Source organism: Pyricularia oryzae, chromosome 6 (genome assembly GCF_000002495.2).
Source record: "Pyricularia oryzae 70-15 chromosome 6, whole genome shotgun sequence".
In the NCBI taxonomy this organism is placed as follows: Eukaryota; Fungi; Ascomycota; class Sordariomycetes; order Magnaporthales; family Pyriculariaceae; genus Pyricularia; species Pyricularia oryzae.
In genome coordinates, this window is record NC_017853.1 from 3,652,211 (window position 1) to 3,678,401 (window position 26,191).

Below are 26,191 nucleotides of genomic sequence, written 5' to 3' on the forward strand. Positions count from 1 at the left end.
CTCACAAACCCGCAAGGGGTGATGTTTTTGTTTGGTGGATAGGAACTGGTCTTTGTCCAAAGGCGGCCTAAAAAAAAAAGCCCTCTCGTGGCCATCAACATGGGCAAAGGAAACCAAAACGGGCCAGTTGGCCCCCCCTATCCTTGGTTGTTTGCATAAAAGAACTCGACGCCCAACCTGCCCTATTGCACAGCACGCAGTTTTTGTGTTTCTACGGCCCCGCACGATCTTCGTTTCGACGCGATTTATGGATATGTCTTTTCCGCCCTAGGTTGCAGTCCATGTGTGGCTCTGGTACTACCGCATGAGACGGCTTGCGCCAATGTGTCGAATAGGAATGATGGGGGTGAGATGGACGGTTGTCGCAGAGCATAGAGTGGGCCTCTCTCTGTCTCTCTCTATCTCTCTTCTGGGTCGCCCTACCCACGGCATGTATGGTAGTTATTCTCATCTCTTTTCCTGTTACAATGGCTTCTATTTTTCTTTTCTCTCTCCACAGATTATCACTTTAATTCTTTTTTTTTTTTTTTTTTTTTTTGTGAGACTTCAGTCAAGACCAGTTGGGCCGGCCCAGACAGCAAACTGTGACAAGTACGCCTAATCATCTTAATTATTCACGTCGAGCGCTGGCGCGGGCCAAGGCAGGGAGAAGGGGATGCAGGCCGGCCCAAAGTTCGCTGGCCTGCCCCGGAGACAGCGACCTATTTTTCGTAGACCAACGCCTTTGGGTTAAGATCATCTCGACGCATAGTAGAGATTTTTCACATAGGATGGTCTTCAGGCGAAATGCTGCGTTTTTCGTCGCAGTGGCCATGGCCACCACTTCGGCCTCGGCCATGGAGCTCATCGGCTCCGAAGTCCCAGCGGCATGTCGGCAGATTTGCATGCCGGTAGTGCTCCTTTCGGGCGCCTGCGCAGCGGCCGAGCGCAAAGTCTTGGGAAATCCGCCGCCGCCGCCGCCGGCAGGGACCGCGATACCGTCATCCTCCACACCATTGCCACCAGCAGCGGCACCTCCTTCATCATCGCCAACTTCATTGTCGCCACCTTCATCATCGCCACCTTCATCAGCACCGCGCTCGTCAGCACCGCCCTCACCGGCACCGCCCTCATCGACACCGCCCTCGCCGGCACCGCCTTTACCTTCATCACCGCCTTCACCTTCATCACCGCCTTCACCTTCATCACCGCCTTCACCTTCATCACCGCCTTCACCTTCATCGCCGCCTTCGTCGGCACCGCCTTCCTCTCCGCCGCCGCCTCCGCCTCCGCCTCCCCCTCCGCCATCATCGAGTCCCGTATCCAGCAGCACGCCATCCACACCTCCACCGCCGCCAGTAACGACATCTCCGCCACCACCACCGCCTCCTCCTGTGTCGTCTCCCAGCCCACCCCCAGCAACCACCCCGCCTCCACCAACCACACAACCGCCAGCTACTCCTCCCGCCGCGGCACCCGCTCCGCCCGCCAGCGTCCCGCCGCCGGTGCAGTTGACTCCGTCCCCGGAAACCCCACCGCCAGAAATGACGCCACCGCCGCCGCCGCCGCAGCTAACCCCGACAGAGCCCCCGACAAGCGCAGAACCCAAGCGCGGCCGCAAGGGCAAAGACGAACGCAGCTCGTCGTCATCGTCAAAGGAGATCAAGTTTGGCCCGGCTGCCGAATCCTTCCTGGCCGCGCTATCTTCCGCCAACTCCGACCGGCGCAAAGGGAAGCAGCGGGACGTCGACCCCGCCGACAACGATCCGTCTCTCCCGACTGCTGCCCCGGGGTCAGAATCGGACCGGAAGCGGGACTTGAGCGGCCTGGACGGCGCGGTGGGCAGGCGGCAGGCCCCGAGCGCGGAGCAGAACGTGGAGCATGATCAGTTCCAGCAGGCATGCTACTGCCGGAACCCCAGTTTCGACGTCTCGAGCATATCTGGGCTGTGCGGGAGCTGCATAGCTCAGAACGCAAAGACCGAGCAGGAGCGCAAAGGTAAGCCCAAGGTTGATTTGTCGATTGTTCCCCTTGTCTCCAGCATCCCAGTTTCGGTTCAGAATCAGCCTCGCCCTTGTGCATAGCCTCTACAGACCGCGTAATGTAGTCCACGTAATGGTTGACGACTGCAAAAACCCAAATCCATCAACTAACGCCAACTTTCCCCCCCAAACAATTAGGCTCAGCCGATGCAAACAGCATATTGGCAAAGTGCAAATTCCCCACCGCCACTTACAACCCGGACGCCGCAGAACAGGCGGCTGGCATTACGCTCGTGGCCGTCATGCCTTCGCGCATGCCGCAGAATGATCCAGGAGGGCTGGTGTTCATCCCAGGAATGATGCCAAAGGGCGACGCCGCCAGGGGCCCGGCCCCTGGTACCAAGTCTGGGAGTAGCGACGGCCAAGGAACTGACCAGAGGGCAGGGGTTGGCGAGATGGCCGTTTCCGGATCCCTTGCTGCTCTGACTGCCGTCTGCTGGGCTTTGTTGGCACTGGTGGCCGTGTGACCACTGTGATGCCCCTTATTTTTTTTGGAGTTGCAGGCGGGTGGCAAAACAGGAAGCGATGCTTGCTTGTGAGTGATAGTCCAAGCATGCGGGCTTCCAGGGGCAGTGTATAACTTTCGTAAATGTACATACTACTACTTATTAGAGAGCAGCCTAGTCTAGTCTGGAATCGACTATATTAACTTTGGCTGAGTTGCCTCGGATTCCCCAGTGACCAGGCAGGAGGACCCTTGTCTCAACTTTTCTCCACGTGCATCCGGCCACATTGGGGGCCGCCGTTCGGCATAGCAGTTCATGGACAAACACGTGTAGGTCTGCTCGGTGCTCATATGTCTCGAATGAACAGCTGCTTAAATATTCTCTTGTCCATCCCATTCGTTTCTAGCTGATCGCACTTTTTCGGAGACTTTTAAGCATCCGCTGTATAACAGCCATGCGAAGTGATAAAGATCAGAAAGGGGACTCTCGGAAAATGGCAGTAATTCAGGTGATGGACCCGTGAAGAGTGCTCAGACGCTTTCTATTGCTGCTGCTTTATTGTAGCATGTCTTCATCCTGCCTTTTGCTTCTGACCTTGGTCCATACTTCATTAGTCTAGTTGGACAGCTGCGAACGGGTGGGTGATCAACAACTGGAGCAAAAAAAAAGAAGAAAATGCCAAGCATTCTGCCTCGGGCAACCTTGATATTCTGCGCCCGTGGCTAAGCACCGAGACTAAACACGCCTTTCAAATGAACCATATATAATAGTATTTTTTCCAGTCGCATGCGCCCGAGTTACCCCAACACACAAGCCGTGAAACGCCCTCTCAAAGAAGCTCTTGAGAACCCAAACCACTCCAACCAATCGTGTATTGTGCCTCGGCGGTAGTAATAATGGAAATTGATGCGGTATTTAGAGTTTTTGTTTAGTCACAAAGCTCATACTTGGCTGTGCCTTGCAAATCATGTTTGCCAGGCTCGCCTTTTCTTTCCTCCAAGGATACAAGCTTTGCGTCCGAACATGCACCGGCTGTCCACCATGTACAGCACCTACGCACATACCTCAGCTTCTATTTCTCGGCACGTACCGAATAGTCTGCCGCCAACTTTCGTTTCGGCTGCAAGGACTACGTATGGCGAGAGACCAGAGTACAACCGCGACATGGAATTGGCAGACTCGCGTAACGGAAAAAAAAAGAAAGAAAAAAAAGAAAAGAAAAGAAAAAGCCCGCGAATAGTGCATTTTTTCTCGTCGTGCAGGAACCCTGCTTCTACTCCAGCTAGTCAAGCTCTCATATTTCGTCCGACGAAACCTGTATGGATGTGAGTATCTGTTTTATGGACATCCGATAGGAGCGACCGGTTGGTCTGACTTATGAATACTACAAAGTATATACCGCGCATCGCTTTGCCAAGCCTCTCAAACCCCCTCCCGCCCATTGTAAACATCGAATGGAAAAGAGCCAAATCCAGGATTGAGCACGCTGACGCACCACAAGAGACTCACATGCCAAGAATCGTCCGAAAAGCACACGCCCAACACAGCAATTGAAACGATCGGGAGGGGAGGAAGAGATCATACGCCGTAACCAAAGCTTATATTCGTGCTTGACTATGTGGCTGAGCAGTCTATTTTGCTTTCTGCGTGCTGAGCATCTGGTGTTGGTGTTGAAGCCCTCGTGGCGAGAACCAAAAGTAACTGTGCCTCCCTCTTCACCGACTGGAGCGGAAGCAAGAGCCCGGTATGTGCCCACCCACACGAGGATTTGGGCCGGGTTTTGCTCCATTAATGTTGTATCGGAGTTGGCTTTCGCCCACGAAGAACAAAACTGGCTCGTCAACCTTGTCATGAGCGGCTCGGTAGTCATGTTGTCCGCAGGCTGCGGGGAAGTCTAGAGTCTTTTTCTTCCTGGGCCGAGATAGTACTTCGGATTTTGCTTCAGGCTTCTCCAAAGACCCTCTGAACTCTGTATTGTGGGAACCAGGGTGACATGTTTAGTATAAAACGGGACATCCGCTTCCTTGATACCCTCATGGATATATGTTGCACATGGCGTAGCTTGTCCACCGGGGCAAAACTCGAGCCTAGTCTTCAACTTTCCCCCCGAAGTCTGTTATCCACCCGCCATTTATCCCCATGAGGCCACTCAGCCTCCACTGGGTCCTTTTGGGCCTGGTAGTGAGGTCCGCCGCCGCTCCAGTTCTGGTGTGCAGCAGCCTAGTCGATGGCAAGTGCCCCAGATCTGATGTTCAAGGTAAGCTTATCTTCAATGATCTACTTTCGATCTATTACACCTGCACGGGTCAACTCTATACTCACAACCACATGTCAACGCTAGCATCAGGAGAGATAGCTCGCCGGCAGGCACCGCCGCCGGGACCACGGCCCCCTGGCCCTGGTCCTGGTCCTGGTCCTGCGCCTGGTCCTGCGCCTGGACCGCCTCCGCCAGGATTTGGACCACCGCCTCCAGGACCCCCGGGACCACCTGCTCTAGGACCCCCGGGCCCGCCGCCTCCAGGATTGGGGCCGCCGCCTCCTGGACCCCCGGGACCTCCTCCTCCCCCGGGATTCGGACCGCCGCCTCCTGGGCCCCCGGGACCTCCTCCACCACCGGGATTCGGACCGCCGCCTCCGGGACCCCCGGGACCTCCTCCTCCACCGGGATTCGGACCGCCGCCTCCTGGGCCCCCGGGACCTCCTCCACCACCGGGATTCGGACCGCCGCCTCCGGGACCCCCGGGACCTCCTCCTCCACCAGGCTTCGGGCCCCCTCCGCCAGGTTTTGGGCCACCACCTCCACCGCCAGCTGAAGCAGGACCAGTTCCGCCCTTGTCCCAAGCAGCAGTGTCCTCACAGCAATCAAAACTACTTGTAGAACCCCGGCAGGTGGGACTAGAAAACCCGCCAGAGAGTCCTCCAGCAGCGGAACCACCGAAAACACCACCGGGAATATCTCTAGAGCCCCCGATGGACCCGCCAAAACCGTCACCACCTGTAATAGATCCACCAGGGGGACCACCAGTAGGTCCGCCGGAAGTTCCACCGCCGGGACAACCAAGAAAACCACCGGGAAAACAACAGCCCCAGCCGTCTTCCGGCAAGAGCAGTGACGCCTCCGAGTGCAGATAATAAATAGCACAAGGTTAGCAACAAAACCAACCACTTGGTGTTCACCAGCAACATCAGACGCGAAACCTCCCGGGGAACGAAATACAAAAGAATAACGGACGGCTGACCCAATAGACTCACCCAAGACATAAGCTCGCTCAGACGAGCAGAGGATAAAAATATCAACAGTACGCAAGAGCCTCGGACGGCAAGGAACCTGACAGTCGGCGATTTAGATACTGCAGAATCCAACTGACAAGACACATCAACAGCGCTTTTGCGCCAACACCCTTGGTGCCCCAGGGTGCCAATGCCACTCCCTTGATGGCACATGGGCCACCTGATTAGCAACTGGGATTCGCTTCTGGTCTGAGAATTATGGTATCTTGTCCTTTTGGTGTTTCGGTGATTCTGTGTGCGCTATGGCTTTGATAGTCTGTCTCATTATTGCCCTGCCCTGATATGGTACGGGTAACCATCCTTGGAGACCTTCGTCGCAGTTGCAACAAACATCTATGGGATGCTTATCTCGAATCCCCACTGTCTTTACCTATCAAAGTGCAATTGGTCAGTCTGAAAGGGGCACGTTTGCTACTGGTATGTATGAGAAAATGAGATCACAGAATGTTACCCGCCGTTTGAGCAGCACGACCTTTCTGAGGAAAAGCTTATGTACAAATTAATGAATACTTCCTCCTCAAAAGCAGGTTTGTGATTGTGATATGGTACGAATTAGGTATTATTAGTGAAAAAATGCCGGGCTCAATTGGATGTCCCACCACACCATGTCAGTTTTGTCAACCAAGTGTAAAGTTCCCGACGTAAAGCGACACGGCTCATTGTAGACGTGATTGGAGAACAGACTGTACAGTAAGCTCACGGCCCAGCAGCATGTTCCCAAGTCAGGTAAACGGATGGCAGTGTTGGAGAAAATAGAAATATAAACATTTAAAGCAAAGGGCCGGGCCGCGAACAGCAAGAGAAGAAACAAAGTAGAAACAAAAAGAGGTTAGACCATATCGTCGCCAGACATATGCCGACTGTGTCTACTGTTCCCCGATCCCACAGCCTTTCTCGGAATGCTCATGTCGGAACCGCTGCGAGGTCTGGAGGCGAACGGAGCTGGGGGTGGGCCAGTCGCAGCGCCACCTGTACCCGCACCCGAACCTGACTCCATGGGACTCACTACTTCTCCCGTCCTGCCCGGTGACATGGAATACCTATTCCTGGCTTCGGTGACCGGCGCAGGCAGAGTCTTATCCAGGCCTCCCCTGGGCGCCTTGGGAGGCTTGCCCCAGCCGGCCCGCCTCGTCATGGTCCACCTTAAACCCACGGTCTTATCGTCAAGGATGAGCGGTTCCTCCCGGTGGAGGGGGATGTGATTAATGCGCCAGTCCCAAACAGCAGCGTACACGGTTCGGTATGCCGAAAAGGCAAACACCGTGCCGATGATAGCACCCGCTACAACGTCGTACCAGTTGTGACTTTGGTCGACGGTGAGGGAGCCGCCGATGAGAGTCGCGCACAGGACAGGCGCATATGTTAGGGCCAGTTTCCAGAATGAAGGGTGATAGTTGGAAAAGACCTTTAGTTTGGCGTTCAGATACAGATAGAGGAATATAAAACCGGCAAAGGATGTCGTGGTATGGCCCGATGGGAAGGATTGCAGAGCATTAAAAACACCTCTTCGCTTCTCCTCGTCGTCCATGACGGAGCAAATCTCAAAGGTGTACATGATTCCGCCGAAGCCAGTCCCCTCTAGTCCAGTCGAGTTCCCACCAGGCCTGCTGGCTCTCGATATGTCCGGCTTGCAGACATCAAGGAAATTAGGGCGAAGACCACCTATCAACCATTTTATGATGACTTGAAACAGAGTCCCTCCGACGACAGCGTAGAGAACACCGAAAACGCTATTGTTGAGGTCCCAGAAATATCGAATGCGGATCTGGGCCAGCAGAAAGACAATGATCGGCGTGGCGATTGCCATCACGCCGGCTTGTTCCGACGAGATGATTTGAGGGCGATAGGGATGTGCGAATTGTGGGTAGACAATGTCGCCAGATCCTTGGCTGGTGGTGCTTGGGGAGTTGGCAGTTGTTTGAGAAAATGTGATTGGAAAAGTCCTGTGGCCGACTGCGTCGCGAGTGAAGAACTGCGACAATGAAGAAAAATAGCACGGTATCAGCATACCTGCAGCAAGCCGCACATGGAGAACCGCTGCGCACCCTTGGGACTCGGATCAACTCACAACGTAAGAAAGAATAGCCATAACTATGAGAGTGATAATGTCAAGAGCTGATATCTTGAGCCATTCGAGAAAAGTTGGACGTTTCTTCATAGTATATGGCTGAACCTGGATGCGATCGCGGCCGCTGCGCCCGCGTCTCCAATGACCGTTGTGCGTTGGAAGTGTCGGGGACTCATCGTTATCGCGCGGCCGGCGGCGAAACATAGAGCCAAGGCGAGGCATGGTCCCGTACCGAGTGGACGCGCGACGGTTGCAGGTAGACGAAAATCGGCTGCTGCTTGATGCTGACCGTTCTGGTGATTGAGAGCGGGACCTAGAGATTGGCAGGTCTGGGGAAAAAGACGCGAGGAGAGGTGCTGATGAAGAGGGGTAGTTGTCGCTGTGTGACGCAGCTTCTTGAGTGGACGAGGACATTGCTGACTGCCTGCCAGCAGTCCTGTGCCGACCAGCGTTGGTACTCTCACTTTCTGTGTGTTTTTTCCACTGCCTTTCCCATCCCGTAATTGGCATCTTGGCATCTAGGTACAATCAATCTAATGAGTGTCACATTCACTCTGTCAAATTCTATATATACCCCTGTTCTGTAGGATTATCTTGTGTTGCAGTGCGTTGTCCTTACTTGAACGTGGTGACTTGAACCAAAGCCTAGCTCACCACGACAAAAGTGGTAATGATGTCATCCAAATTGAATCGCTGATCTTTTGCAACACACCACCTCTTATCAATAGACAGTCGCCAAGACTCCCTCTAGCTCAAGCTACTAATTAGACTAGCTCTATTCTAGATCTAGATCTAGAACTAGAACTGGAACCTGGTGTCTTGCATTAGCTGGCTTCAATACCTGGTACTCAGTAATTTTTCTTGACTATAATCACGGTGGCCCCATCTATTGCCGTTTCCCCAGATATGCAGGGCCCGCAAGCTTGTTTGAACTGTACTATGTATTTTTTTTTTCGATGACGACTCCACAGATCATCGCTTTGATTTTCGTGTTTGGGGTGTTGCCCGTTCTGTCCCCCTGGCCTCGCGAGCGAATGTGAATGCTCTCCGTAGATTTGATGATGCGTAATGACAGGCGTTCGATAGGCCCGGGCTGCCATGCTGCTTTGGTGCTGCAAACTCATCAAGGAGGTCATCGCCTCTGCCCAATATGGCAAAGTTATCGAGCAATCTCGCAGGCCGGCGCCAAGACTTGACTCATACCAAACAGATCAGTGTACTGACACAACCGATTGCTTTTAGGCTCTTCTGTAGTTGCATGTGCCAGCCAACAGCTGGTACCCGGTGCTTGCGAGGAACTGGCCTAGGATCAACGCTGTAAATCTGTCGGGAACTGCAAGCTCAACCTGTCCGGTTTCCACCCCACAGAGTCAAACGTGTCCGCGAATGCAAGTTTTCCCGTCGGCGGCATGCCGCCAACAAACACTTCCAAACCACCCAGCTCCGGGGCGGCCGCCGCAAGAGTCCTGACAAGTCGGTCCCACGCGGCCATTCCAACCATCACACCATCAGCACCTGGGAGTCTGGGATGCCCCTCCGGGTTCGCAATGCTGTGCAGATATACGTGGTCGTACTCGTAAGCAAGGTTAATCTCGATCGATCGGAGGGTTGGGAAGTAGCGGTTTGGAAGGCGGTCTTGCGGGGGCGTGAAGAATTTCGTTGCGTCGAGCGACGACTGGAAGATGAGGGTGGTGGTCTCGAAGAGCGTCGTGATAGACTCGGAGTATCTGCACGACTGGTGAGCAACCAAACAAACCACTGCCTCGGGTACCATTGAAAGCTGTTTGGCCGAGTATCGGGGCCGCCTACACTCGCTTGCAGGTCAGAAACAAGGGCATGAACGACCCTTGCCCCGGCTGCTCTTCCTCAAGCTGGGGATCAAGCGCAATAGTATCGCGTATTGGCCTCAGACGGCTCGCCATGGCGCATTCTGCGTGCGCGGCCCAGTGCACCGCGAGCAGCTGGTTTTGTGTCCACCACAGCATCCCCTGCTCGGGGTGCTGCGCACCAGTCGCGTTGACGCCCCCGAGCTGTACGTGGCCTACGATGCAAGGTACATGCCGTAGGGGAGCGTCTGCGCTACCGCCCGAGTCGAGGTGCATGCGGCCGTTGCCGGCGGCGTCAGACCAGACCTGGGCGTAGATCATGCATCGCAGCTCGGGGGGCAGTCGCGTGAAGAAGAGGGACGAGAGCTGCTCGTCAGTCGTGGACTCGAGTTCTTCGCGGGTTGCGTCTCGGTTTGGTGGATGGTTCGTGTCCTGCGGCGCGGGAGCTGTAGTTGCGACGTCTTTCGCTGCTGGGATGGGGCGTTCTACTCCATCCGAGCCTGTGTTGGTCCTTCCCAGTAGTCGCCGACGAGCTTCCTGGAACCACAACTTGCCAGCCATTATTGCAGTCAATTGCCTAGGTGAATTAGAGTTCTGGGGAGAAAGAAATCGGAATGAAGCAAGTAAATGTAGACCCAGCCCCTGAAATCATGAGAAAAGATATCAACACGACTCTCAATTTGACAAGATGTTGGTAAACTGGAAGGTTGGCTGTCCTTGAGATCCTCCAGGAACCGGCTGCATCAATCCAGGGGACCATCCACTAATGATGCGACACTCAAAACCCACTTGGCGTCCTCCCCGCGCTAATCAGCCCACTGAGAATGGACACACGGGCAATCCAGCCTTGCCAGGATCTAGGGTCCATGGTTTCAGGATATAATCTACTTCGTCTTTCAATGCCAACCATCAACCCTACCTTATATAAGATAAATCTCCAGGCAAGAAACATGACGACAGAAAATAATGATGAGATTTTTGTCGCATTTCGGCGGAAGACGAACCAAAATTGCTGGTTGATTGTTGTAGCGCCTGGGCAATATTGGCACAATTGGATTTCTGTCCACAACTTGCAAGCTGGGTTGAAAAAGAGGATCTACAGTACGTCGTACCTGGTAACAAGTTCGGCAATCGGTGCCAAGGTGCTCGGCTGTGTACTATTTTCCTCGTATTTCCTGTCGTTGTACTTGCGTCCCAAGATTTTCGTGAAAGGTTAGATGCTGTTTTAGTACAAGATGCACCATTCTAAACTGGAGAACCCAGACCCAGATAAATTGTGCTAGAGATAAGATTTATAATGTTGAGATTGCGATAGAAACTTGAGGAAGATCAAGTGGTGAAATAGATAATCGCTAACAATGTCCACCCCGCCTCCCCCAAAGAGAAAATTTTGCACTGTTCAAAAAAGTGGCACATCTCTCGGTGAGCACAACTAAATATATTTGTAATATTGGCCCCAGCTCTTTTTGTCATAGAAACTCGTGCATCTAGAAGAAAGAGCCTGCCCGGCTTCTTGCGATCATCCTTGGAAGCCAAAAGGCTCCACAGACAGAACGAATCTCTCCCCACCATGCGTAGCACCACAGCCTGGATATAGCTGCTGCATCGCATACTACACCAATATGATTACAAATACAAGCAGATTACAAATTTTTGTGCGATACCCCTGATTCATCCTCACTTCGAACCAAATTGCATGTTTTAAGGGTGAGAACTGCACACTGGTCAGCGTGACAGTGACTCTTTGTCCAGGACTTACGGCTTGATCACTGAAGAATCAAGACAGAGCACTCCGCCAACGCAGCAAGTCCTGGTTCAGAAGACCACAAACTAACGTGAAATCATGACATCTACCAACCGCACTCACGCTGCGCTGGTGACAGTTGCACCCCGAGCGCCCCTGCAAATCCACCAACGTCCAACACAATCCCCTCGAGGCAATGAAATCTTGATCCGTAGCACCTTCACTGCCTCGACGCCGCTGGACCTGCATCGCGCGGACGGCGGACTCCTGGTCCACGACGCCGAATGCATGGGGGCAACAACAGTCGGCATAGTCTCCGAGGTGGGACCAGATGTATCTCGCTTCAAGCCCGGCGACGAGGTGTTCGGGTGGGCCTTTGAGGACCAGAAGCAAAGAGCGCACCAGGAGTTCGTCACAGCGCCGGAATGGCTATTCGCGCACATTCCGGAAGGGTTCTCGATGGAGCAGGTTGCCACGGTGCCGGAAAACTTGATCACCGCCTTCAACACTGTCGCCGTAGACCTGGGGCTGCCAACACCTTGGCCCAAGCCAGAAGGTTATGTGCCTCCCAGAGCCGAGGAGCCGATTCTAGTGTGGGGAGCTGCGTCGAGCGTTGGGCAGTTCACGCTCGAGGTGCTTAGATTCTACGGATACAAGCACATTCTGGCGACTGCTAGCCCTGGCCATCATGACTATCTCCGGGAGCTCGGGGCGACAGAATGCTTCGACTATAGGGATCCAGGGGTCACTGAAGCATTGATTGAGGCAGGTAAACGGATCAGGGGGAATACGAAGCCCACTATCCCAATGGTCGTTGACTGCATCGGGTCCGTCTCGGGGACGCTCGAACACATTTCCAAGATCGCAGAAAAGGGAAGCACGGTTGCTGTCATGCTTCCCGTTATCTTGAAGACCCCGACGCAAACCCAAGCTCCGGAGTACTCGATGGAGGTTCCTGGTCACAACAAGTGGGAGGACGGAGTGAACTTACGGGGAGTGCGGACATTTTTCGTTTACAAGGTATGTTCGATTTTCCCCCCTGGGAGCTGAAATGCACCCCGGTTCTGTCCCAAGCTAAACTGTCATGGCTGTCAACAGAACAGCGAGTTCTTCAGAGAGAAGCTCGCGTCGGAGATTATTCCCGAGGTACTGGCACAAGGCGTTGTTCGACCACAAAGATATCGAGTGATTGAGGGGAAGACTATGCTGGAAAGAGGCGAGAAGGCACTTGACGCATTGAGGGATGGAGTTAGTGGGGAAAAGCTGGTGTGGCGGACGAACGACGAATGAAAACGTGAAGACGGGCACAGCTGGTATGGCAGAGTATCAGCCATGAGTTTGAAACTTGAGGAATCTAAACGAAAATGGAATCCAAATCGAGATGGATGCACACGACTCCAACAGCTTCTGTTCCAATGAGGAAGGTGGGGTCTGTTCACTTGGATACAGTTGTGCGCTGGCTGCAACTCCATTTTGGTTTAGCATCAAGGAACATTTCCACCCAAACCCCACACAACTGGGTGCAGGTGATCTACATGGAGAAGAAACAAGGCCTAATCATGATCACGCAACTTTTACTCCACCGCGTTTGCTCCCGGTTGGTCGCTGTAATTATGATTCCAAGCCAACCTGAAAAGAAAGTCAGCCAGACATCAATAGTTAGCTTGATTCATTTTTGCTTTGTTCTCTCGATTTCAACCCCTTGGTTGCATCGGTTCAGCGTTTGCATTCCTGATCTGCTTGTCGACTTTGAACTCCGGCACCTATCCAAGCGCTGAAACACCCGAAAGGGAGAGATTGAATGATGAAATATGGTCTCACCGCCGCCACGAAACGAGCAAGTAGTCAAGACTAAAGTAATCGATGCCTCGTATCGGACATTTTTCTCCCTGTCCTCCCCTGTCGCCAATGCAATCACGGGTGGTCCGCGCCTTGTTTTATTGTCCATGCCAACGCCCAATGTCCGTTCAAAACCAATGTTCAGTCCATTCCATCCATCAATAACAAGGGCTGGCGCCGCCATGCATGCTTTACCTCAACAAGTGACCGACCGCATGCGGCGATGCCCCGTCGACACATCACACATTCCAAACAGCCCCCAACATGGTGGCAGTCGAACAAAGTCGCTTATGACTAACTGTGTGAGCGACACCCCGGCAACTCGACCGATTGGAAAAATTTCCTTTTCAGCTGGTTCCTACCTATCGGTAAATACCTAGGTCCAGACTTGTTCAGCGCAATCCACTCCTAGCTCCTGATTAAAAGCAACCAACCAACCAAGCCTTTGACCAGGTATAACAGCTAGTCTACTGCTGGATACCAGGGTACGGCATGGCCAACCAGGAAGACGGGGGCAATGCCGTCTTCTTCAGCTCCAACAAATATCAGCTTGATCAGACCAATGTCACCTTGCTGACGAGTGAGCCGCAACCACCCACCCGTCAGCATCACTCGCGTCTGCGACAAATGAGGAGCCGTCTCTCGTGGCACGGGAACTTTTTCACCCCGGCAGTCACTTTGCCATTGCCGCCGCTCCCCGATGATCGGCAATATCCCGCTCAAGACGCACGTCCTGGTGTTTCCAGTGGGGGAAAATTGCAGCAAGAAAACCAAGCGACGACCCGGCTGGATGGTTCCTACTCTTCTCCTTCCGTCACCAGCAAACCAAAACTAAGGATTGACACCAATTTTTCCGCAAAACAATCGCAGAGACCTCAATCCAAAACTGTGACCGGTCACCAAGCTGAAGTCGCTGACACCCAGCCATCAATTTCTGCCAAGCCGGGGATTTTTGGTTTGCGACGCTTGCTTCGACGTTCCAGACAGGCACCCATGCCAAGGTTTCCCACCACATCCACGGCTGGAGAAGAATATATTGTACTCGACGACTGCGTCCAAGAGGAAACCGAAATAACTCAAGTTTCGCAGCCAGGCCCAGTCCATCGCCTTGGAACCATGCAGCACCATCAACCTCTGGTCGGAAATTGGGACACTTCCACGTCGATGCATCCTCCAAATCCGCCCCCACCACTGAGGAAGAAGTCGAGTATGATAGATCGCTTGAGGGTTCTCCGCCCCCGGCCATCTTCTCAAGCACTGGACTCTCAGAGCATTGAGCATTCAACTGTAAACGTTGCGCCATATGTTCCAAAACATGCCGCATCGGACTTTTCACGCATTCGTGTAAACCCACGGAGTCGCGAAAGCACAACGCTGGGTGGATCACTTAGCAGTAGAAGCGCAAGAGAGGCTGATGGTAGACAGGCGCTACTGGCAGACGGCCCAGCACAGCTCTGGTCCATCGCCGACCAGACCATTGAGGATGAACCAGCGAAGGTTTTTCCACGGAGGAATACTGTCTATCCGCGTGATCAACCTGACAAAAATACACCATGCCCAAGCGAACAACAACAAACTCGCCCATGCACTCCAGATTTACAAATCAGGTCAGGTGACTCGCCGAGCCCAGCTTCTACCGAGTACTCGTTGTGTCGATATGATTCGGGCATCGTGTCGCCGCTCTCAGCCGCGTCGCCAGAAGACTCGCAGCGATACACAACGATCGACGACGCCGTGCTTTCCTCCCCATTGTCGCCCGGGCCAAAACGCACCCCTGCGGATGAAACAAAAGCATCGAAAACCCAGCCAACCACCCTCATGGAGACACCCAGCAAGCAGTCCCGCGCCATAATATCGACTCCCACCACCAGCCCAGATGAGAAAGTCTCCAGTGACTATCAGATCTTTCTAGAGCACGCTGCGCAGAAGCACCGGCGACAGCATGAGCAAATGTGGCACAAGCTGGCCACTCCGGACGGACAAGTCGTGTATACGACCAACACGGCACTCAACGAGGACGAGCCCAGATGGAAACGGTCTGCGGCAGCTCAGCCTACTACCCAAGTCGAGCAGCCGCAGCGCTACAGCGGAGGTGGCAGCAGCAATAACGTGTTTGGACAAAAGGACAAGGCATTGGAGAACAGACGTGGTGGCCGTGGTCTGGGCAGGCGGATCTCCCAGTACCTACGGCCGACGAGGGAGAGCAATGTCTGGGACGAGAAGGTGCTGAGGCTCAGCAGTAGAGATGTATGATGTTTGACGAAGCATGTCGGATATGAAAGCGATAGAGGTGAGAGTTTAATGTCGTCATCGTTACAGCTAAACAAGGCCTGGCGGTTTGTATAGAAACACACGGTTAGACAGGAGAAGGGATACAAACAAAAAGTAGGACTTAATTCTAATATCAATCTTATATTATGGCGTTGTAAACAGATTATTTATGTTCGTCACGGAGACTGGGTGATTCAAAGGGCGAACAAGAGAGCAAAGTGACATATTGCAAAAGAAATGGGGGAAATATCAAACCGGGCCAGAACATTGCGCTCTACCGCGTACCCATGGCTCTGTCACGGCCACACCATGGCTCTATCAGTCCATTTATCTGGCGTAAAAACTTCGCCCATCGGCTCTTTGATCACTTCCAAGGTGAAGAATGTACAACGGTCGTCACTGTGTCAAACAGAACAAATGTCAGCAATCTATCCGAAGCAAGAGGGCTAGTGTCAGAAGGGAGGGGGGGAATACTTACCATTCTGCGATATGCGACAGTCGGTAATCGTTCGGCCTATCCATGAAATACATGGCATAACTCCACTCCTCTCTTCTCCCAGGGACCGAGCCGCGCCCAAAATAGACGAATGGGTACTTGCCGCCCTCTGGTTCGGGGTAAACGACCTTGCCGTTTCGCACCATGGGGATCTTGCGCTTCTCGAACTCCTCGGCCTTCTTCTTTTCCTCTTCTTCTTCCTTTTTCTTGCGTTCCTCTTCCTCCTTTTTCTTTCTCTCCTCTTCTTCCTTCTTCTTTCGCTCCTCGTCCTGCTTTTTCTTTCTGGCCTTTTCCTCGTCCTCCTTTCTCTTCTTCTCCTCCTCCGCCAGCTTCTTGAGGGCCGCCTCGTTGGCCGCAGCCTGTTTCTCCGGGGTCCACCGGAGCGGCTCGGGCTCGTTGGCCACGGCCACGCAGATGCGGCTCCCGACGGGCAGCGAGTCGCATCCCTTGTCCTTGGCTACGGGCGACCATATCTGCACCTGCTCCTTGAAGAGGCCGTGCTGCTTGGCGATGCTTGCGCAGGTGTCTCCTGCGTTGACCTCGTAGGCCTGGGGGAGTTTTGTGATTATGTTAGTTTTTTTTTTTTTTTTTTTTTTTTTTTTTTTTTTTTTGCAAATAGTTAAAGAAGAAAGCAGCAAGGGGAGCAAATAGGGAAACGTCTGTGAACAAGACAACTTAGACAAACGGGCGTGTATCAGACTTACCTGGACGCAATACGGTGATCCTGGAAGCAGCTCGGGGGTCTGCGGAGCTCCTGCCTGTGACTTGTCCTCATTCATGAGGTCGCCAATGATAGGAGGTAAGAGGTAACTTGGGATTATACCGGCAGTGGTGCCTGGAACGAGCCAAAGGAAGCTCATGTAGTAGTAGTAGTAGTAGTAGTAGTATTAGTTAACGCCGGGCTCGGCCCGGCTTGTTAGCCGGCCGTTAGCAACCTCCCGAGGGGTATCTCGGCGCGCGTTCTATCTTCTTTATTTACACAGGGGGAAAACAAGGAGGGCAGAGGCGGATCGTGCCTGACCGGGTTCGGGCCCGGTCCTGCTTAGGGGGTTAGTTCACTGACGCGACCCCGTGCCTAAGGTGCACGGAGGGTTCGTCTGACGGCTTGTGCCGTGAAGTGTGGGTGAAAAGGCAGTAAGTCTATTCCTCGTCAGAGTTCGAGTCGTTTACGATCGGTGTCCCTAGGCGTAAAGTGCGTTCGTGGCGCGCGGGGCGCTGGCGGGCCGCTCTGGGGCGGGCGCTGAAGTAGTTGGTGGCTATCGAAAACGCCTGAAAGCTTGTCGGTTGCCCGAGGCTTGTCTGGAAGAATTTGCGGCGTTGGGCGCGGTCTGGCGGCCCGACCGGCCGGTCGTTGTCAGGCCACGGCCAGTTTCTCCACACCGCCCGCGAAAAGCGGCAGTGCACCGGGTGTTCAGGGGAGGTCCGCTTCCAGCACCAGGCACACGAGGTGTTTGCATCCTGGTGGTTGAAACGGTCATGGTAGGCTTTGAAATCGCCGTGGCCGGTCCTCATGGCCAAATAATGGCCCAGTAGGGGTCTTGGCAAACGCAGTTCCTCGGGCTCCTTTCTCGGTGTGTATTGGAATTTCCATTCCCTATATGCGGGGGACCGTTTACAGAGTTCTTTACGCCACCAGTCCTTCTCTATATTCGAAAGAATGGCTCTGAGGACCGTGCCGGCACCGCTATACGTGGTTTGCTGAGCCCTCGGGTCTGGGTCCGGCGGTCCGGCGGAGCCGGCCTTGGCCAGCTCGTTAGCCCGGTCGTTTCCCGGGATTCCCTGGTGCCCAGGGCACCAACGGACCCGAACCTCGGTACTTTGTTTTCGGAGTAGATCGACAAGGTTATGGAACTCCAGAAAGGCCCATTGGGACGAACGCGGCGCGTCGCCTCTAAGACCCCAAATAACCGAGGTGCTGTCCACACAAATCCAGATCCGGGCGCCTGGCTGGGCCTTGGCTGCCGCCTGTAGCCCTTTTAGGGCGCCAATCGCCTCGGCGTCGAAAACGTGGCTTTCCGGCGTAATAGATGCGGAGCCTGCGGCAAATTCCAGGCCCGCCCTAAAAGCGGCCCATCCGTACCCTATTTGGACGCAGTTGTTTTCGTGTTTTTCCGAACCATCCGTATATACCACGATATCGTCAGGTGATACCATGTCCAGCCATTCGATAAAGCGGCGGGCCGCTTCCTCTTTCGGGACTCCTCCGGTGGGGTCAGTGCGAGAATCCGGGGCATTGCGAGGTGCGCGCAACTCTAGTCTCCGGATCCGCGGGAGAAGTTGTGCAGCCGTTTGCAGGGTCGTGGCCGAATGGCCCGAGTTGCGGGCACGAGGTGTTTCACGCAGGCGGCTGACAAGGGGGTGCCCCTTGTCCGCGAGCCTTAGTCGGGCGCCGTATTTCAGGCGGGTGTAGGCCAGCGCGACGCGGGCCGAGGGTAGTCCTGCGTCCCTGAGAACAGTGGACGAGGGGGTGGTTTTATACGCCGGGAGGATTGCCCGTGCCGCTAAAACCAGCGGTTTGTTCAATGCTTTGAGGAGTCCTCTTTGCTTGTGCGCTGGGTTGTACCATGCCTCGGCTGCGTAGGTGGCCGAGGAACCCACGCATGCCACCGCTGCCTTGCGAAGTGCAGCCGCAGGCGGTCCGTATCTTACTGCCCCAAAGCTCTTGAGGTGGGCAGCGACCGCCATTGCTTTGGCAGCCCTTTCGGCCACGTGGCGGCGCCCGTCTAACCGTCGGCTGAACCAAAAACCAAGCCAACGCATGCCCGGGTAGCGCTCGGCCCCGGAGGCGCTTTGTCCGCGTCGACCGCCCGGTAGTTGGACCGGGGTAACCGTTCTACCATTAATCCGGATTTCCGGGTTGCGACCGTGCCTTTTTTTAGTGATATGGATCACCTCTGTCTTTTCCGCTGCAAAATGGATCTTCTCTTCCGCCGCAATTTCGTGCATATCCCGGAGTTTATCTTCCAGCCAACGTACGTTTTCCTCCAACGAGGGTGACGATTTCCATGTAAGCACGTCGTCTGCGTATGCCAACCGCCACTTCGTACCGTTTTTGACGAGATACGCCAAATATAGCATATATAGGATCGGGGAAAGGGGAGACCCTTGCGGGGTGCCGCACCCAAGCCGCCTAAAGCCCGTGGTCGTACCCTCCAGCCGGACTCGGGCCTGGCGGTCGTTTAGAAAGTTAATCACGAACCTGAGGAGCATTTTACTAAACCCAAGGCTCCGCATTTTCCGTATTAATCGCCCATGGAGGAGGGCGTCGAAGGCGCCTTGGACGTCGCATGCGACAAGGGTAACTTCCTCCCCGCGAGCTAAAGCCTGCTCGATATCGTGGGCGAGGGCACAAACCAGATCCGTCGCCGATCGTTTGGGTAGGGCACCGCCGTGGGTGCAGCTAAGGAGCCCGTTATCGTATATGGCCCAAGCTATCCGGCGTGCAACGAGCCTCTCGAGGCCTTTTCCGATGCAGGAGAGGAGGGCTATAGGCCGCCAGGATCGAACGCTGCTCCGGTCTTTCTTCCCCGTTTTCGGTAGCATCGCGACTTCGGCCTTCTTCCAAGGCGCTGGGAAATGTCCGAGTTCCAGGCAACGTTGGTAGAGCCTGCGCACCGGCTCGGCCAACGAAGCCCATCCGGCTTTTAGTAGCCGGACGGTTATTCCGTCGATGCCCGGGGACGTGCTCGTAACCCCAATGCAGGAGCGCTCCGCCTCTTCCGCACTAACCTGGGTGTCCCAAGGGATTTTAGCCTCGTCCGGCGACCAGGCCTCCAAGGGGTCTCCCTGCAGGTCATCCTCCGCCGAAAATCGGCCAAGCACCTCCCGTTGCAGTGCTTCCGCTTTTGCTAAAGGCTCGCTCACTTGCTCGCCGTTAATAACCAGCGGCGGGGACCGGAGGCGTGGTCCGGCTCCCAGCCAGCCCACCATGTTCCACAAATCCTTATCGTCGCGCAGTTGGTCGATCCGGTGCCTCCAGTACTCCCGCTTCGCGGCCCGCACCCCTTTCGTATAGGCTTTTTCCTCGGCAGAGGCGTCTGCCCTATTTACAGCGCTCCGTTTAACCCGCTGGAATTCGGACCAGAGCCGCTGGCAGTTTTCGGTCCACCAGGGAGCCGAGCTGTCCCTTTTTCCCGCCGGCGTACCCACGACCCACGTCACTTGCTCCCATAAAGTTGTAAATTCAGCTACCCACGCGTCCAATGCGTAGCCATCGGCCGCGGATCCCGGGTCCGGCATGTTTTGCATGCCAAAAGCAAGTAGCTCCGCGAACTTTGGTAACCGGTCGTCCCTAACCGAAACGTTGATCGCCTCCGGGCGGGGGGCGCCGCGCGTCCGCAGCGTGGTATAAAGGGATTCGTGGTCGGAGCCTGTGTAAAGACTGCTGTCAACCACAGTTATTGTGCTGGGGAGGTTGGAAAAGACCATATCCAGTAAACCCCCGTCGCGGTGGGTGGGCACGCCGATATTTCCTGTAAAACTCATCCCCTGGGTTTGCGCCCATACCGTCAGTTGGTCCCCTCCGCGTGCGTTTGCGCGGCCCGGCTGGTATGCAGCAGCCGCTACGTTAAAATCGCCGCCTAGCACCGTGGGTCCATTTGGCACGGTATTGCATACCATTTCCAGCGCGGCTTCAGTGCCCGGAGCCCTATATACGTTAACAAACAGTATTCCGTTAATTTCGAGCCAGAGTATGTCCCGCGTATTTTGGCCCTGCGGTAGCCGTCGTTGTGCGGCCCTTAGGGCTGCCCCCTTCTTGACGTAGGTGAGCACCCGGGGCCGGAGCCCAGTCATGGCTTCGTAAGTGTTGGCGTGCCATTCGTCCACTGGCGCAAAAACATCATAGCCCGGGTGCGTTTGTGTAGTCGTATTTAGCCCGCACCATGGCTCTTGAACGTTAACCAGGTCCACCTTTCTCTGGTGGCACAACTCCAATAGGCTCAGATGCACACCCATCCTTTTACCTACGTTGGCCCAAACTACGTCGAGGCATTCCCGCTGCATATTGCCGAGCGAGTATTTCGTCATATTAATCGACGGGTTGCTTCCAAGTCTATCCCATCAGCGGGGCAAGGTGCGGCAGCCGCTGCGTCCTCCTCCATTTCCCTTGCATTTCCTACAGTAAACTATAGTCACAGGGTTGGACCAGACCCTCTAACGGACAGGCCAGCTAGAGCCCTCCTAGTCGCTGGATACCCAGCCTGCCACGTAAATACAAGGTTTGCACCTTAAACCTACCGCATCCACAAAAAGGCCTCTTGGTAGACCGACGCGCGCATCCGTCCTCTCCGGCTAAAATAGCGTCTCTTCCGCCTAACATGCCGACGACATCATCTGCCCCGGTGTACGTCCCTAGTGCGAGTAGAAAGCTTCGAAAAGCCGGCGACACCCCGTACATGTCCATCCACAGCTTAGTCCCCCGTTGGTTCCTGGGCTAGCCCAGCGCCACAATGTGGACATGAATGCAATCGAGTTCTTCCCGTCCTCCAGACCCGGCGCAGATTCCCAGTGCGAGTGAGAAGCATGGGGCGCCTCAGTCACACTATTCCACCACGGCCCACCGTCCACGGGGTGTACCAAGGGTGCGAACCAAGGCCGTGCCCACGTTTCTTGCTTCCCGTTACCCAAAGCCGTCTCCAGCAATGGGCCGACCACGTCTTGCTGTCGGGACCCTTTGGAGACTGCCGCGCCGGCACAGTGCTTCCGGTCCACGTACAACTAACCAACCCCCGTAACGGCACTACCTCCTCGCTGCAGGCAATCCCAGAAGGTGTGAGGGGGTGAGAGGGTGCCCTGTCGATTCGAAGAACCGTCGGGTGGTTCTCAGCCTAATTTCCCTTTCTTTTAAACCGTATTGTCTAGCCTTCCGGGGAAGGACGCCTGCCTTTCCGGCTGGCAAAGTTTTTTGTGCCACGCTGGCTCGCATCGCGAGATTGGGCCTTGTCTTGTGCGCCTCTATGCGGGTGGCGCGCCGAGCCGCCGATCGGACTCTTCCTTCACCGCGATCAGTGGAAAACTCGTCAAAGGGGAGATCTGTCGATTATACATGGGTGTTGCGAGGAAAGGCGTTCCGTGTAGTGACGGTGCTTAGGGCGACAGGTTGAAGAGTTTTTCGTGTGTGCGCGCCTGTTAGGGCTACAGGCGGAAGTCCCGCGCAAACGTTAACAGCATGGTCCGTGCGCCCATACTGAAAATTTTGTGTACGGGAGAGAGTTGAGGAAGCTCATGTAGGTTATTGATGCGCGCATTGTGGTTGTGTGGTTGTTTCTTTCAGCTGATCTGTGACTTCTTGTTTGAAAGTTCCGATGACCAGCTTCAAGTCTTTCTCGAGCACTATTTGACCAGAAGTAAAGTCCAGGCATTATATAGCGCCATAATACCCATAGAGTCCATCATCTTTGATGCGCAGAGTCGAGCTAAGCCATGTGTTCCTTTCTCTTTGGGATCCTCTTTTTCAATCTTGTTAATCGAATTCTTTTGTGTAACTACCGTTTATGGATTGCACAATACTAACAGGATGCTGTGATACGCTGCTTTTGTCCTTTGGTCAGACAAAGCCGCATTGGGCTCGGGTGTGGTGGCACTTGGTATTATCCTCGTCGTGCTTCGGAGCTGCCGGCTGCCAACGTCAATGGATGCACAAACTCCATTACAAGGAGAAAGACGGAACTGCCGAAAGGACGTGCGATAGAATGATTTCGGAATGCTGAAACTATATTCAATTTTATCGAATCCCATGGTTATTTGAATTTGCAAAGGTTATTTCTCTTTGTTCTTTTTTGTCGGTGAGTCCATGCTCTTTGAGATAAGGAATCCAACAGATTTGCGATGAATAGTACAAAATTTAGTTTTGGTATCCCGTGTAAGAAATACGGGTGTAAACCATACTCAATTTAAATCATATGTTCAGGGAGAGATTTGGTTTCTTGTAGATTATTGATGCAGAAATAGATATTTGTTCGAGCTATAGATAATACATTCATTGTTGATGTAGCCTTCCAAAATGGTATAGATGTGATGTCTAAGTTTTTGGATTGTTTTTCATGTTTAAAAGCCACTGTTCTTGTAACTCAAGTCTGGTTGTTTTGGCCATACTCTCATGTAATAAACACAAACTACATACCAACCTTAACTAGTCACTCCGGGATAAACGTGCCGGTATATCTATAGTGGGAAGGTACTCAAATGTATTACATCCCTACATGTAAATTAAGCAGCTCCATCAGGTACTTACGTTGTTTTAACTTTTGTCTTCGGTCATAACCGGATTGCAAAGTTTCGATTTGTTCAAAATAAACAGGCCCTATCCTCGCCGATACGTTTATTCAGTCAAACTCAAGCACTAAATCTACGTGGTATAATCAACGAGGAACGGCCCACAAAGAATGATACTCGGTGACTCATGGTGAGTAGCATGTTCCCGGCATAAATCTAACTTCCACTCCTTCCGACAAGATGTACACTAAACCGGGACTGTATGGTTGAAAACTGGGGCATCCTACCCCCCAGAAGGAATCTAAATCCACATTAACCTTGCACCTATATCTTGACATTTCAGGAATTTGTAGATCAGAATGTACAAGCAAACCACTCCAAGTCTTTACCGTCAGCAGTACTATTAGTGTGGAATCTTTGGCAATTTTACAGTCGTGTCTTGATTTTTTTCTCTCTTTTCTTCTTCTCTTTTCTTTTTCTTTTTTTTTTCTTTCTCTCACTTGCAGCGTTCCCGATTACTATTCCACGAATGTACACGAATGTACAAGGTCATGGATTCGCAGTGGTACCCGAACCCTATCCGAGTAATCACACCAAAAAACAACCAGTCTGCCCCCGGATCATACCATACGCACCGGGGGCCGACGAATCGGATTTGTTTTGAAGCGGATTCGTGTCACAGCGGATTTCGGGCACTTCGCGGGCCCCGTCAAAAGCCGTCGCGGAAGCCAAGAAATAAACATATTGGCAGTTAAGAGGTTAATCAAAGACTCTAACGCAATGGATTGTGGATATAAATACGAGATCATGGACGACATAACAATTTCATCTCATCTCTTCACCATCAAACAAGACTTAGACTACAAAACACTCGCAATCCACAAGGAACTTCACATCAACCATGGCACTCGAGGAGATCAAAGAGAGGTACGAGGCCGAGCGCCTCAAGCGTTTCCGCCCCGAAATGGACAAACAATACATCGACACGCGGGCCGCTGAGTTCCCCAAGTCACTGGTACGCGATCCCTGGATCGACTACGACGCCATCGCAGCCAGCGAGCCCCCCGTTGTGGACGGAGGAGAGGTCAAGGTGCTTATCCTCGGCGCAGGCCACAACGGACTCCTCCAGGCCTACCGCATAATTGAGGCAGGGATTTCGGTCTACGACATGTGCATCGTCGAGATCGGGGGCGGCTTCGGCGGTACCTGGTACTGGAACCGCTACCCTGGCCTGATGTGCGACGTGGAGGGCTACACGTATATGCCGCTCCTGGAGGAGTTTGGCTACATGCCAAAGCACCGTTATTCGTACGGGCAGGAGATCCGGGGCCAGAGCGAGCGCATCGCAAGGCGGACGGGACTGGACGAGAGGGCGCTGCTCGGCACGCGCGTCGACAGCCAAATTTGGGACGAGAAGGCCGGGCGGTGGGTGGTTGCCATGACGCAGGACCTGGGACCAAAGCACGGCAAGCGAACCTTTACGGTAAAGGCGCAGTACGTCGTTGCCGCTACTGGCGTTTTCCCCATGCCCAAAATCCCTCGCCTGCCTGGATTGGGCGAATGCATGGCGGCGAACAAGCTTAAAATCATCCACACGTCGCGCTGGGACTACGAATACACGGGCGGATCTCAGGCCGTGCAGGACTTGGTAAACCTCAAAGACAAAACCGTCGCGGTGGTGGGCACCGGCGCTACGGCAATTCAGGTGGTGCCGGCCGTGGCCAAATGGGCCAAGCATTTGTACGTCGTCCAGCGCACGCCGTCGTACGTGGGCCCGCGGGGACAGAAAGAGACGGATCCCAAAACCTGGAAAAAGGAGGTTGCGTACAAAAAGGGCTGGCAACGGGAGCGCATCATCAATTTCAACCAGCTACTAACCCGCGAGGAGCCGTACTTGGGCAAAAATCTCGTCGATGACGGTTGGACGCACACTCCCGCCGGAGCAGGCCTGCTCGGCAGCCGCGCCAAGGGAATCATATCTCCCGACAAGATCTCCGAGCATATTGATGAAATGCTGGCGGTAGATGATGCAAGGACCAAATTTGTGCGTGACCACATACAAAAGACGGTCAAGAACCCCGAGACGGCCGAGAAGCTCAAGCCGTGGTATCCATCGTGGTGCAAAAGGCCAGCCTTTCACGACGATTATCTCATCGCCTTCAACCGCGACAACGTCACCTTGATTGACACGGACGGCAAAGGCATGGGAGGCTATGCGGATGACGGCATTATTGTCAACGGCGAAAAGCTCCAAGTCGACGTGCTTATTTTGGCAACGGGCTTCACCTCCAGCTCGAACCTCGTCGCCGACGAGAGAATGGGAACCGTCGTAAAGGGCGCCAATGGTCGTGATTTAGGAGAGTACTGGACCGCCAAAGAATTCTTGACGCCGCACATGGGCGTCGGCATGCGCGATTTCCCCAACATGTTTGCGTTCGTTGCGAGCGGATCCGGTTCGTCCTACAACCTGACAAGCTCGCTGGACACCACGTCCCGGCTCACTGCGCACATCATTACGACGGCGGAGAAGCAGGCCGGCAGCAGTGCCGCCGACAAGGTTGTGGTCCGAGCCACCATCGAGGGGCAGGAGAAGCACAGCGCCGAGGTCAGGAAGCGGGCGGCGTGGTATGCGGACCTGGGCATTTGCACGCCGTCCTACTTTACCGGCGAAGGCGTCTCGCTGATTCAGCCCGACACTCCCGAGGAGCGACTTGCAAAGGCCAACCACGCAGGTTGGGGAACCGGACCTGTGGATTGGCTCGAATATGCCGAGAAGTGGATGGCTGAGGGTATTGAAGGGTTTGAGGTTACGCTTGCTGGCGGATCAAACGGTTTGGCCAAGTGAAAAGTATAGATGATCTATTTGGATAGGTTAGATTATGACAGAAGAAATAAAGGCCCTATCACTTATTTTTCTAGACATGATCAATTCGTTACCTGGGTAATTACCAGGCAGTTTGGTTGGAAGATAAAC

The 26,191-nt window shown here is 54.0% G+C and overlaps 8 protein-coding genes across 8 annotated transcripts; 4 read left to right on the forward strand and 4 right to left on the reverse strand.

The window, feature by feature from the left end:
• Nucleotides 1-739: 739 nt before the first annotated feature.
• Nucleotides 740-2,488, forward strand: MGG_09332 (uncharacterized protein; the record flags this gene model as incomplete). Its single annotated transcript, XM_003720249.1, has 3 exons — nucleotides 740-1,484; nucleotides 1,522-1,977; nucleotides 2,160-2,488. The coding sequence occupies exons 1-3, from the start codon at nucleotides 869-871 to the stop codon at nucleotides 2,486-2,488; spliced, it is 1,401 nt and encodes a 466-aa protein (XP_003720297.1). The 5' UTR covers nucleotides 740-868.
• A 2,199-nt stretch (nucleotides 2,489-4,687) lies between these two features.
• MGG_14955 (uncharacterized protein) lies at nucleotides 4,688-5,728 on the reverse strand (the record flags this gene model as incomplete). The annotated part of the gene is made up of 4 exons (XM_003720250.1): nucleotides 4,688-4,712; nucleotides 4,790-5,117; nucleotides 5,214-5,583; nucleotides 5,720-5,728. 4 exons carry the CDS (start codon nucleotides 5,726-5,728, stop codon nucleotides 4,688-4,690), a joined length of 732 nt encoding a protein of 243 aa, XP_003720298.1.
• Nucleotides 5,729-6,196: 468 nt separating this feature from the next.
• On the reverse strand, nucleotides 6,197-8,152 carry MGG_09330 (lipid phosphate phosphatase 1). Its single transcript, XM_003720251.1, has 2 exons — nucleotides 7,827-8,152; nucleotides 6,197-7,730 (listed from the first exon to the last, which is right to left on the reverse strand). The coding sequence occupies exon 2, from the start codon at nucleotides 7,563-7,565 to the stop codon at nucleotides 6,588-6,590; it is 978 nt and encodes a 325-aa protein (XP_003720299.1). The 5' UTR covers nucleotides 7,566-7,730; nucleotides 7,827-8,152; the 3' UTR covers nucleotides 6,197-6,587.
• Nucleotides 8,153-9,135: 983 nt separating this feature from the next.
• On the reverse strand, nucleotides 9,136-10,213 carry MGG_09329 (uncharacterized protein; the record flags this gene model as incomplete). The annotated part of the gene is made up of 2 exons (XM_003720252.1): nucleotides 9,136-9,553; nucleotides 9,636-10,213. 2 exons carry the CDS (start codon nucleotides 10,211-10,213, stop codon nucleotides 9,136-9,138), a joined length of 996 nt encoding a protein of 331 aa, XP_003720300.1.
• An 863-nt stretch (nucleotides 10,214-11,076) lies between these two features.
• On the forward strand, nucleotides 11,077-13,123 carry MGG_17812 (uncharacterized protein). The gene is made up of 2 exons (XM_003720253.1): nucleotides 11,077-12,416; nucleotides 12,495-13,123. The coding sequence occupies exons 1-2, from the start codon at nucleotides 11,496-11,498 to the stop codon at nucleotides 12,684-12,686; spliced, it is 1,113 nt and encodes a 370-aa protein (XP_003720301.1). The 5' UTR covers nucleotides 11,077-11,495; the 3' UTR covers nucleotides 12,687-13,123.
• MGG_17813 (uncharacterized protein) lies at nucleotides 13,060-15,669 on the forward strand. The gene has a single exon (XM_003720254.1). The coding sequence runs from the start codon at nucleotides 13,728-13,730 to the stop codon at nucleotides 15,486-15,488; it is 1,761 nt and encodes a 586-aa protein (XP_003720302.1). The 5' UTR covers nucleotides 13,060-13,727; the 3' UTR covers nucleotides 15,489-15,669.
• Nucleotides 15,670-15,802: 133 nt separating this feature from the next.
• MGG_09326 (uncharacterized protein) lies at nucleotides 15,803-16,934 on the reverse strand (the record flags this gene model as incomplete). Its single annotated transcript, XM_003720255.1, has 3 exons — nucleotides 16,707-16,934; nucleotides 15,985-16,550; nucleotides 15,803-15,905 (listed from the first exon to the last, which is right to left on the reverse strand). Exons 1-3 carry the CDS (start codon nucleotides 16,860-16,862, stop codon nucleotides 15,803-15,805), a joined length of 825 nt encoding a protein of 274 aa, XP_003720303.1. The 5' UTR covers nucleotides 16,863-16,934.
• Nucleotides 16,935-23,730: 6,796 nt separating this feature from the next.
• MGG_09323 (phenylacetone monooxygenase) lies at nucleotides 23,731-26,120 on the forward strand. Its single transcript, XM_003720256.1, has one exon. It carries the CDS (start codon nucleotides 24,119-24,121, stop codon nucleotides 26,060-26,062), a length of 1,944 nt encoding a protein of 647 aa, XP_003720304.1. The 5' UTR covers nucleotides 23,731-24,118; the 3' UTR covers nucleotides 26,063-26,120.
• Nucleotides 26,121-26,191: the final 71 nt, after the last annotated feature.